This window comes from Nuphar pumila, chromosome 14 (assembly GCF_984573655.1).
Source record: "Nuphar pumila chromosome 14, dmNupPumi1.hap1.1, whole genome shotgun sequence".
Taxonomy (NCBI): Eukaryota; Viridiplantae; Streptophyta; class Magnoliopsida; order Nymphaeales; family Nymphaeaceae; genus Nuphar; species Nuphar pumila.
In genome coordinates, this window is record NC_143262.1 from 55,289,764 (window position 1) to 55,302,639 (window position 12,876).

The 12,876-nt window shown below is 45.8% G+C and overlaps 1 protein-coding gene across 1 annotated transcript; it reads right to left on the reverse strand.

The window, feature by feature from the left end:
* Window positions 1-9,606: 9,606 nt before the first annotated feature.
* Window positions 9,607-12,455, reverse strand: LOC149816846 (myb-related protein 2-like). The gene is made up of 8 exons (XM_089986978.1): window positions 12,398-12,455; window positions 11,124-11,318; window positions 10,942-11,018; window positions 10,792-10,849; window positions 10,620-10,707; window positions 10,437-10,506; window positions 10,191-10,340; window positions 9,607-10,074 (listed from the first exon to the last, which is right to left on the reverse strand). The coding sequence occupies exons 1-8, from the start codon at window positions 12,453-12,455 to the stop codon at window positions 9,607-9,609; spliced, it is 1,164 nt and encodes a 387-aa protein (XP_089843104.1).
* Window positions 12,456-12,876: the final 421 nt, after the last annotated feature.

Below are 12,876 nucleotides of genomic sequence, written 5' to 3' on the forward strand. Positions count from 1 at the left end.
GGCGGTCTGGTTGGCTACCTCAACCCGAACCCGACCCGTTTATTAAACGGGTCGGCTGTGGCAAACACGAACCCGACCCATTTATTAAACGGGTCGGCTGTGGCAAAGACAAACCCGACCCGTTTAATAAACGGGTAACCCGACACGACCCGCCAACCCATTTAATAAATGGGTTGGGTCGGGTAAACGGTTTTTCAGGTTCACGGGTCAGGTTGGCGGGTCGGGTTGGCGGGTTGACGGATCGGGTTGGCAGGTAGGCAGGTTGACGGGTTGACGGGTCGGGCAGACAGGTTGGCGGGTCGGGTTGGCGGGTTGACCCACCCGCCTAACCCGTTTATTAAACGGGTCAGCCGGATTGGCGGGTTGGCATACCCCCAACCCGAACCCGACCGGTTTAATAAACGGGTTACGCGGGTCGACCCGTTTATTAAACGGGTTGGCTTAAGCCCAACCCGAACCCGCCTAAGAGGCGGGTTGGCGGGTCGGGTTGGCGGGTCGTGTCAGAAATTGCCACCCCTAAACACTAACCTAATTCGAGCACATTGCAAGCCAATGTAGACCAACTGCATCATATTATGCAATCACTGTACAATACTTGATTTTATGCGATGCTGTTAAGTCTCTTTTTGGCAGCCTTGAATTGGTGTGTTGTGGTTTCCCCATTGCTCTTACGTGAGCAATGGTGTTGCCAAACATTGGGAATGGAGTTGGCAGCCCCAACACCACATTTCAACACCATTTACAGGAGAATGTTTTCAGCAACTCCGTCTTCAACACCAAATTTTGGCAAAACCATATTTTGCCAATGCATGAAAATAGTGTTTCCATCCAAATGCAAGTCTCCCAAACAGAGCCGAAGTGGAAATAAGGGTGTTTTTCACTTGTGTCATACCTCTCTCATTGCTCAGAAAGATTCAAGGTATATTCTACAAATACACGCCTGATCTAGTTTCAAGTGGTTCTATTTTGTTCAAGCCAAACGAAATCTACATTTCACTTAACATTCAACCAATTGGCTTCAACCATCAGATTGGTGAGAGTACTTCTTGAGGTTGCAATTAAGTGTCCTTTCAGCTACCGCATGCAGAATCAAGCCACTTGCAGTAGTCTGTCAATGGCATTTATTCAAAACAGCCTTCCTACTCATGGACTTACCAAAGCACCTTTTGTACAAAATGCATGTGACATGCCCTTGTCGTCAGTGGCTAGAAAAGGAAACGGCCCTTGGTTGTCCTCTGCATAACCCTAATCTAAAACCGTACAATGTTTCTTAATAAAATAATTTACAAAAAATCCCTTAACTGGTCAGCTATTTATCAATAGGCGTCTAACATTTCAATTATCACATTTAACTTCATAAAGTATTATTTCAGTGAGACATGCCTGATCCTAAATTGAGTGGGTTGGCCTCGACTTAATGTGAAAAAAGATCGAACTGTCATTATTTTTTAAAACCGCTTGTAAAAGTCACACACACACACACACATATATATATATATATATATATATTAGTGAAAACCTGCCAAATAAAAAACGTACTAACCCTATCCACTAATAAAATTTTAGGTGTTTTTTCAAAATTCTGATGTGTTTAGCATGGTTGATTTACTAGAAATTAATACTTGGATCATGCATTTTGGATGAAAAAAGTGTTATTTGAAGCCTGAAAATTTTATAAAAAATGTAGAGGGTTGATTTTAAACCTTATAAAAACCTATCCATGCATCAAAATCAAATGATCCAAGTGTTAATTTCTATTAAATCATTCATGTTAACACATATGTAAGGTCAAAATTTTGAGAAAAACACCAAAAATTGACGGTTTCAAGTAATTGAGTACCATCTAATAGGGATAGAGTCGGGTAGCTTATATACATAGAGATGCCTACAGCCACCACCATCTCCACCTTCACCTTTACCATTTCATATTTAAACTCCACCAGTCTCTCATAGGCAACCCACTCTCTCTCTCTCTCTCTCTCAATAATGAGGCCAATGTGGTGGTGATTAGGGGTGGCAATAGGGTTAGGTTGGCGGGTTGGTGGGTTGACCCAACGGGTTGGCGGGTCAGCATACCTCAACCCGAACCCGACCCGTTTAATAAACGGGTCAGCTGTGACAAACACGAACCCGATCCGTTTATTAAACAGGTAACCTGACACGACCCGCCAACCCATTTAATAAACGGGTCGGGTCGGGTAAACGAGTTGATGGGTCGGGTTCAGATAAATGGGTTGACCCGCCTGCCTAACCCGTTTATTAAACGGGTCAGCCAGGTTGGCATACTCCTAACACGAACCTGACCCGTTTAATAAGCGGGTTAGGCGGGTCGACCCGTTAAACGGGTTAGTTTAAGCCAAACCTGAACCCGCCTAAGAGGCGGGTTGGCGGGTCGTGTCAGGTTTTGCCACCCCTAGTGGTGATGAGGCAACCGTCTCTCTCTCTCAAGAATGAGTCCAATGGTAGTGGTGATGAGGCAAACAAACCAACCGTTCTTTCTCTCTCACTCTAAAAATAGGCAGTCACAATAGAATGGTAATGGTGGGGGAACCATCTCTCTAAAAGAATGAGGGTAGATGTGGTAGCGGAGCAATCGGACAACCCATTCTCATAGGTGGTTTTAAAAAAAAGAGGACAATTTGATTTAACTCACTAAATTTTGCATCAGGCGTGTCTTTGAAATGTACCTTTAAAAGCAAAAGGTTAGATGTAATAATTGAAACATTAGAAGCCTATTTGTAAATAGCTGATTAGTAGGCTCCTTTTTGTAGATTGTTCTTCTTAATATTATACTAATTTAATGTAGGAAAGGTATGTTTCCGTAACTTGGAAAAGAATGGGCTAAATGTGGATTTAAATGGACAGGTGTTTGTGTGTGTGCGTGTGTGAGAGAGAAGAACATTTATCATTCAACATTGCCAAAATACATCCAACCGAATATTGGATGAGAGAGGAACATAAGAGTAAGACAGCCACCATCTAGATGGTGACTGTGCACAGTTCAGAGTACAAGTAGATCCAAACCCCCGTCTCTACTATGTAATTTAAGAGTCAGATACACATCAAACATAACCCGCTGACGTAGCCTTCCAAAATTGAATTTGATGCCCCTGAAAAAGATATTGTTTCTTTCGGTCCATATCACCCACCATGCTCAAAACAACCATACCCGCCACAATAATCTCCCTTTTTTTTGTTTCGTAAACTCATAGGACCAAACAAGAGGTCCTGAATAACAGAACTCGAACGCGTTTGAACCGACGGTGCACCCCAAGTTTGAAAGAATAGGTCTAATACTACCGGGCAAAACCAAAATAGGTGAGTCGTGTCCTCTACCGCCTTCTCGCAAAGAACACACATGCTTGGAAACTGAAGCCCCCGTTTTCTGACATTAATCTAGGTTTGAACACGATCCAGAGCCACTAACCACGCCAATGCCTTTGCCCTTGGAGCGGGCCCCTTACCCCATATACAATCAATGGAAAACCAATCCATCCCGGATGGCAACAAGGAATAGTAAACTTGCTTAATTGAGAACCTATCTCCGCTTGCCAGGGCCCAATGAAGCCACGGGCGGCCATGGCCAGGCCTAAGATCCCTGTCACTGAAGGAGCGAAGTGTTTTCCGCCACTCCAACCAGATGAACGAATGACACACTGAACTGGGCGTCGAAAGGGAGTCAGGTAAACTACCATATTTTTCCCTAACAAACGTAGCCCAAGAAGATGAAGATATGGAAGCGACTCAAGCCCACTTCAAGACTAACACGATGCTCCTCTTTCTCAGAGCCGGAATCTCCAAGCCGCCTCGCTGCTTCGGGAGAACGATCTGCTGCCAAGAAACAAGTGGGTACTTTTTTTTAGACGCATTCCCAGACCAAAGAAAGTGCAAAAGCAAACGGTTAATCGTTCGTTCTACTGTCGTCGGTATAATGGACATGCTCATACGAAAATATGGTAATCTGGCCAAACCATGGCGAATGAGCGTCAATCGTCCCGCAAAGGATAAATATCGGGCCTTCCAAGACTGCAATCTCCCTTGCACCCGCTCTATAGTAGACGTCCAAGACGAAGTTCTCGACGGCTGCAGTGAGTGCAATGATAGACCCAAGAAATTAACAGGAAGGTCGGATATCAGGCAATTGAAGATCCTTGCAGCAGCCGATTGGAGGAGAGGGTCAGCATTGAGTAAGACCAGAGCGCACTTGCTCTCGTTCAGGCGAAGGCCAGAAATTGTAGCGAATATTTTAATAATGAAGCACAACCTAGACATTTGATTAACATTCGCATGACCAAATATTAAAGTATCATCTGCATATTGAATTGTGTGACCAACAAAACCAGGAATGCCCAACGGATTCAAGAAGCCTGTTTGTTCTGCCATTTTCATGAGAATAGGTAAACCCTCTGCCGCGATATTAAAAAGGATGGGGGCTAGGGGACAACCCTGTCGCACGCCTCTAGCTAACTTGAATTTTTCCCCTCTCATTCCGTTGATGCACACCGACGACACTGATTTCGTGACCAGCTCCTTAACCCATGCAATAAACCGGTTGCCGAACCCCATATTTGTTAGAGATTCAAACAAAAAATCTCATGCCAGACTATCATAAGCCTTGTGAAAATCCAATTTTAACAAGAAGTACGGTGCTCCAGTCGACTGTAAAGAGTGAAGAAGCTCAGTTGCACAAATAAATGACCCTTGCACACTTCAACCTGGAATAAAAGCCCCCTGATTCGGAGAGACAAGTTGATCAATGACAGCGCGCAACCGGTTAGCCAACACCTTAGATATAATGCGATACAGAGCGCCCATCACCGAAATCGGCCTGAAGTTGGATATGTCTGACACCCCTTGCCTTTTAGGAATCAAAGAAATGACTGCCACATGGTATGGTTTAGGCAGCCTGGCATTACGATAAAATTCATCGAACAACTAGACCAGGTCGACTTTAACAATTGGCCAAAAAACTTTAAAGAAGTCTACGTGAAAACCATAAATGCCTGAGGCCTTCCATCCTGAGAGGCTGCTAATAGCATCTGAAATCTCAGCTTCAGTGAATCTAGACTGCAGAGGAACAGATTGGTTTGCCGCCAACCGCTTATACCCCATATCGCCAATGAACCCCCCAACGCCTACGTCAGTCGAATACAGCCTGGAGAAATAAGAAGTAATAGCTGACAGGCAATTATGCTGATCAAACTGGCATCCATCATTCTCGATCGAGAGGAACCTGTTCTTTCTGTACTTATTTGATGCATTCATATGAAAAAATAGTGTATTATCATCACCATTTGCCAACCATGCAACTCTGGCCCTCAATTTCCATCTAAGCTCATCTCGCGCTCTCCATTCTGCAACGAGGGCAGAGAGGGCAACGATACGCTCCTGCAATTGAAGCACTTGACTCTCCGGCACACCAACAAGATCGACCTGACGTTGGGCCAAGGAGGAGAGCTCAGCTTCCCACTGACCGATGAACCTAAACTTGTTCAGGTTGTTAACGCTGAGCCATTCCTTAATACGATGCCGAAGACGAAGAAGCTTTGCATGGATGCGGATGGCCACCCAAGATCCTGAAACCGGTTAAGCCCACGATTGACCAACCAGCTGCTGAAATTCTGGCACACGAACCCACCATTCCTCAAAGGAGAACCTGCGACACGCTTTAAAGCCTGCGCCCCAAGAAACAATTAGTTGAACATGATCGGACATGGTCTGCGGCATCAGGCAGGCAGTGACATCCGGTACTGCGTGAAATAGATCTGGCGAGAGAAAAACACGATCCAGTATCCATAAGCAAGGGCGATACCTCATATTTGACCACGAGAATTGCTCCCCCACATGAAGTACCGAGTACAGCTGGTTCCGCTGAACAAACTCTTGAAACCCCCTAATAGAGGAGTTGAGAAGAACCGGTAGACTAGAATCCTGCGTAGACAATAGGCAATTGAAATCTCCTCCTAAGCACTGAAGAGCTCCAAAGGTAACCAAAACTCGGTCCAATTCAGCCCAGAAAGTTGGTCGCGAGGATGACACAACAGGACCATACACAAAGGTGAAGACGACATCTTGTAGCGACGACAACACGTTTGCACAAAGAGAGATGGAATAGAGACCAATATCCACTATTGTCGCCTTAAGAGAAGCTTTCCAAAGAAGCAAGATGCCTCCAGCAAACCCAACGGCCGGTTTAAAAGCATATGTTGCACCTCTCCATAAGTAAGACGCCACTGATAACGAAATATCTTCCATTTTGGTTTCACAAATTGCAACGATGTCCGGACTTTCATATCTAATCCAGTTTGCTAAAAACAATCGCTTACGAGAGCAATTCATGCCCCTAATATTCCAAATACACATTTTCATGATAAGAAATCAGGGAGCACCCTAGTGCGCCTTTGCCTAACTGAGCGTCGCACTGAGCTTGATCCATCTTCTTGAAACTGGGCTTGTGAACGGGCCAATGATTTCGCTCTACGAAGGCTATTTGCAACCCTGTCCGCCGATTGTACTTGAGGAACAATCTGCTGCTGGATCGAAGAAAGCTGCACGGGTGAAATATGCACTCCTAATGCCCGCGCAGCCTCAGTGAAGGACATACCCCAAATGACGAACCTGTCCTCGACCCCCTGTGCCCCACACTCCGAACGAAACAAATCTGAGCAAGGTTGTGGATGCACAGGTTGCGAACAAGAGACCTCTGAGACCCCCTGAACAGGTGCTCCGAGAACCTCCACGGGACAACCCCCGTCTTGATCGGGCAGGCAGTCCGTTGAACACAAAAATTGAGTTGGTTGCGACATGCAAGGAGAAATCGAGACCACGCAGGTAAAACCAAAATAATACATCAGGGTAGACCCCATGCAAACCAGAATGCCTTTATGGGGTAGGAATCTCGACAAGATACGACGGGTAGAATCGGTAGAACAAAAGATTCCACGGTCATCAAAAAAAGAACGATCCCCGGATCCATCATGGTCGATAGATGCAGCACACCTCTCGGAAGCAAGATTGTGCTGGCGACTCAATAATCAAGGAGGCAAACCAGATGAACGTACAATGGATGTACGAACAGAGCCCAAAAGTTTCTCCATGCAAGTTGACCCACACTCCATCCCGAGAACAGACATTCTCATTAACTCGTTAGGGCGAATGTGACAACTAGCTGACTGATAAGGACGCTTCTCGGTGGCTGCTCTGATATACGAGCGAAAGAACTGCGGTGAACGATCGGCCTTGCGGAACGAACATACGACATCAGAAATCTTCAACGGTACCCAAAGCGATCCGATCTTAACCGCCGAAAATGGAGAGGTGTCTGCCTCCAAAGCACACACTTGCGCCACATCACATAAAGATACACCAGGTTTACAAGTAGCAGGTACCCGTTGCCTGGCCTGTGGTGAAGTTTTCGACATACGAGACTCACCAGCTAGACAAACAATACGTCGAATTCTCGAACTATCTGAGCCACACCTATGACAAAAAACTCTCGAACGAAAATTGCGATTGGAACACACATTACACCACCAGTCTCCCGGCTTTGCCCGGCCCACATCGGCCCATCGCCTAAGGTTACAACAAGATGGTTGCCACATCGGCCTAACCAACTTCCACCCCTCTAGTACATCCTTGTTAGAGCACGGTCGAAAAAAAGGAGCACTGAGCGACCCCTGAATCCCATTGTCTTCAAGAGCTTCTCTGCGAAGGGACTTAACAAACCCCCGAACGTCAGCTAAATCAAACGCTCGTCGACGCACGCCGCGGACCAGGAACTCGGCTAATGATGTGAAGAATCCCTGAGACAACCTGAAAGAGACCCTAACGGGAGCCCCCCACTTACGGAGCGACACCGCCAAGGCCCAAGCATTAATCTCATCTGCCAACTCTCGGAGAGCCTCTCTGTTGCGAGAAACCGAACGACGACACAAGATACTCCAAAAACGATCGTGCCCCCATGACTTGTCTCTCATCCTCAGCAAAAAGAGAGAGAGAGAGAGAGAGACTTACCGTCTCCTTCAACGAGACCTTTGCAGGGAAGGTGGAAGGCCAATCTGAAGGCTGGAGACGCGAAACTGCTTCTCCAGGACTGGAACGGGGAGTTCAGCTAGGCTGCGTGGGCTATCTCTGATCTCAGCGACAACCCGTATAGTTTGGGGAGTGTAGACTATGCAGAACGCGGGAGGGACACAGTTGGCTGAGCTCTGCCACAGATAGCAAGGGGCTGTCGCAGATGACTACCGCTGGGGGGCCAACGTTGGAGATGGTGAAGGCTGCCGCTGGGGCCGACGGCGGTCGAAAGAGGCTAAAGATGGGCGCTGACGGCGGAGGCCGCAGAAGGCTGCCTGATGTCCGATGATGGAAAAAAATGGCAGACCTCAGACGCCGACGATGGCTCAACGGCCAGATTTTTCCGAGGGAGAGAGCGTTGGTGAGAGGCGCCGGTCGGAGAGAGGGGCAGGTCACGGAGGACGCCTGCCGAAGAGAGGAGCAGGTCACAGAAAACGCCGGCGGAGGAGAGGCAGGAAACTCAGGAGCGTCGTTCGGCGGTCGGATGGGCGAAGGGTTGAGACCGCAGAGAGCGGAGGCAAAGAGGAGGCTTCCAGAGCTATGGAGCTCAGATCAGAGAGAGAGAGAGAGATAGAGTGCCGATGGGAGGGGAAGGCCGACGACAACAATGGGGGTGCGACAGTGGCAGTTGTTGCGATTGTGGGAAAACAAAAGGGGGGGGGGGGGGTTACAGTGGCCGACGGTGAGGCTCGGGTAGTGGCTCTTGCAAACAGGTAGGTGGTGGGTGTTGAAGGCCAGGGAAGATTCAGGCGACTGACATGACAGAAGGCATTAGAGAACTGGTCGGACCAAAAGACGTCGCTCTCTTCGAGCTTGAGAGCAGAGGAGACAGGGTCGGGTTGCTTCAATAGCCGAGGAAGCGAATGGCGGAGAAGACAGGGTCGGGTTGCTTTAATAGCCCAAGGAAGCGAAGGCGGAGGAGTCGGGTTCGCCGGAGAGCCAGTCCGAGAGACAGAGATTCAAAAGAGCCCTGTTGAGACCGGTGGACGGCGGGAGTGGGAGGGGATCTGGAGAATCGACGGCGTGGTGGTGGTGCTCGACGTCTCAGGGGAAAAACAGGCGGCGGCGTGGTGGTGCTTGACGTCTCAGGCGGCGGCGTGAGGAAGGAGAAGATAAGCTCAAAAACGGAGGACCGAACCAGGGCTTTGGGATGGGAGTGAGAGAGAGAGAAAGAGTTGCTGAGAGGAATCGGAAGACGGGAGTCTTTGGGATGGGAGTGAGCGAGAGCGACGACGCCGAGCTGAGCGAATATGAGCCGACAGAGAGATTTTGGGGAGGTTGAGCAAATTTTGCCCTCTGGTGTTGGCCGGAGTGAGATTTGGGGAGGTTCAGAGAGCCGGAGGGATGGGAGTCGGGAGGAGAGAGAGAGAGTCGAGAGAGAGAGAGAGAGAGATTATAATATTGGACTCTAGAATATCCGTGTATACTGCCATTACCTCAAATATCTCAAATCATACAGTATAGTCTACGTATATGTATCATGAAGCCAAAGACAACAGGTAACAGTTATGGGAAGACTTAAACTTTTACATCTTAGTTCAAACAAAAACCATTCAGGTCTATTTCTTTTGTTTTGGCATTCAGATCAAGATCTTCTTCGACTTTAGAAAACCCACACCACTTCTTCAACACAACCTTCCTTTCTAAGTTACAAGGTCTGTTGCTGACTGGTTGTTCCACAGAAGTACCATCTACCTCTCTGTCACTTCCTCTTGAATCAGATGAAGTGCTGAAACTTTTTTTGTCTGCCCCCATTCTTGCCATCGACATGTTGGTGTCCAGTGCATGAATGGAACACCACTCTTGGTGACTGTCCATTAATGGGTATGAAGAATAACCATTCTGTCCTCTCAGGCTCTCTCTCCACTGATTAACAGTGTCCGGCTGTGGAGGTTGCAGGCTGAATGCATTTATGCTTAGATTTAATGCCTGGTCATTCCTGTCCGAGCTCTCCAATGATGTTATGCAGCTATCGATGGAGCAGTCTGTGAAGCGGGGCTGCTGAAGAAAACGAATACAACTAAAATCAAGCAAAATTTCAAAATGTTGTGACTCTGTAAGCTATACATCAACTGCTTTCGCCGTTCAGACAAGAAAGAGTTTAATCATTTCATCACCTTTGAGCCTAGTTTCAGCAAATCTGAACTTGCATTTTGAAATCCAAGGGAACTCAAATTTTTCTGAGAGAGTGCCTCCTGGGCCTTTTGGAGTACTGCTTGTAAATACTTTCCCTGAGCTTCAATTCGAAGTTGCAAGTGCTTCTGCACCTGAATTTCATTTATATTATATACTTTTAAACATTAAAAAAAAGAGAATAAATTCGAAGCCCAGAAAAGCATCAATGGACCAACGCATGCCTTCACCTCGATTTGCTGGTGGAGTTTTTTCTGCACCTCAATTTGCAATCTTGTTGCTTCATTGATTGGCCAGTTTCTGAGACAATAAACTATATCAGTAAGAGTGTTCTTTTCACTAGCGTATAGGATGGAAAAAGTAACAAAAAAAAGATCTACGGCAATTGGAGGAAATAGGTTGTTGTTTCTTACTCATCCGATTGAGGTTGGATATGCGTTCCCACCACGTTGGGACCGCCATTTACATGACCACTCCCATCCACCTGTTTGAATCTGTAACCTGCCATGGCAGCAAAAACTGCAAAAGATCCACATGAGAAGGGAACAGTAGCGAACGATTCAAGTTTGAACCAAGGAACTTTACCTTCCTTGCTATCAAAACTGCGATTTTCTGTGCTTAAATTCTTACCAAGCCTGTACTTCTGCAACCATTAAAAATAATAGCATAAGAGTTCGTGCTTTTGTCACGCATGTCTTTCTCAGGCGCATTGAAAATATAGACAGGTTATAATACCTGTAAATGGCTCTTGAGGTGGTACAGCGTTAGCCCAGGAACCCTCATTAGTCTCATCAATGTCTTTGGGGTTGCCTCTGCCAAAAGAATCACACACATCAGGACTAGTGCTCTTCTTAGTCTGTGACAGCAGAAGCTTAATCAATCAACCGCCCTCCATCAGATTTCCCATATGTACTTACTGTCTGCACCACCAAGGTGAGTGACTGCTTCAACAAAGCGTTGGTGAAGCTCTGACGTCCATTTAAGCCTGGGCTTTGCATCAGTGGACAGCATCAGCCCCACATCTCCATTAAACTTACCATTCTTCATGTTTGCAGGCGGTGCTAACCGCGAAGAATTCCGCTCGCATGCCCACTTGGTTAGTACATTCTCCACTGCAGTGCAGGTTAATCAGTTGGAGTTGGTCATAGGCTCAACTGAGATGGGATGGCTCTATAGTTCTACTAAAATTGAAGCTGTATGAAGACCTCCACCTAAGCTTCTGAATGTGCGACCCTCTATGGCTTGGTAGCTCAGTTGGTAATGGATATTATTTATAAATCATTGTTCTTCGGGCATATCTTTGTTCAAGAAGTGGGCTTCTTGCAAGAATATATGCATGAGTTTCTGGTTCTCCCTTTCCCCTTGTTTCTACTAATTCTCTCTCTAAGTGCTTCTTTCTTTGACTCGAAGGGAGAATCTTTGATGCTGTAAAGAGCAAAAGGAACAAACTTCAAACCAGGCTGAAATACAATAAGAGATCAAGAATAGAGGTAAAAATAAAAGTACAAAAAAAGAGAGGCATAAAAGCAGCATTGTTTGCTTTTTGTTTGCCCACATCTGCTCACGCACCTTGTTTGACTCTTGTGCTTCTGGGGACTACCCCATCATAATGAATTGTGCGGTCTGTCTTCTCACCACGTCTCAACAAGCAGACGCCTTATCAATATACCTCTTATAACGGAGATGTGTTTTATTCACTGCTTTCAATTTGCTGCATGTAAATTGGAGAAGGAGAGCACCGAATTTATCTGACAGAAAAAAGCCCACTATTTTTTTTTTAAAGCCGGTAGTGTAGCGGAATCTGGATGCAGTAAGGAGATTAGGAATGATATGGTTTGGATTTGTTTATCGATAGACGACTTAATCTAATTGGGCATCTGATAATGGGGACATCACCCTAGATTCACGCCTATCGGAAATTCTGCCTAGTGTCATCATGCTATCTGAGTTCTTGTCCTATTATTCTTGTTGTTATTCTCTTCTTTATTATAATAAATAGTAATCATTATTAATGTTAGGTTTGTGTTGGCTTCTTCCGCGGTCATGTGTTGAACGCCTTGCCCTTCCTGTTTTTTGTTTTTAATCTTTGTTGCTGTTGCTACTTGCAGTGTTGCAAGCTGTTTTTCCTTCTCTTTTATTAAATTTACAAGGCAGTTTTTTTCGTCTTTCCTGTTTATCAACTCAAGTGTACCTGTGGATAATGGGGGTCCCTCTAGGCTTCCAGTTTTAACAATTCCATCTTTGTACATCCTAGTAATAATCATAGGTTCAAGGAAACCAGCTTCCTCAAATTTACTCACAAGTCACAAGCTTTTAATACCTTTTTTTTTTTTTTTTTGAAGGAAAAGAAAATAGAATATATCAAAAAAATCACAAACAAGAACATGTGCACAAGGAAACAATCTGCCTGCCTCCTAGAGTAGGAAACCAACACATGCAAAGTAAACACTAACCGGCTGCCTCATTATGGAGGAAGCAATACATTCAAGCGATTAATACGTAAAAGATAAAATTAATAAATAAACTTGTGAGAAATGGGCTCGCTTTTCTCCGAATGACCAAAATGCCCTGTTTCTAGATCAAGTATATGGAACCAAGAACCGACGAATTGAAGACCAAGATAAAAGTTGGAAACTAATGGCTGACAGCAAATCTGGAAAGGCAAAAAGA

Coding starts and splice junctions, on each gene's coding strand:
- LOC149816846 (XM_089986978.1), bottom strand. CDS start 12,455: ATGTACAAAGATGGAATTGTTAAAACTGGAAGCCTAGAGGGACCCCCA. Junction 10,341..10,436: donor AACTCCACCAGCAAATCGAG/GTGAAGGCATGC, acceptor AATGAAATTCAG/GTGCAGAAGCACTTGCAACT. Junction 10,075..10,190: donor TGCTGAAACTAGGCTCAAAG/GTGATGAAATGA, acceptor CGTTTTCTTCAG/CAGCCCCGCTTCACAGACTG.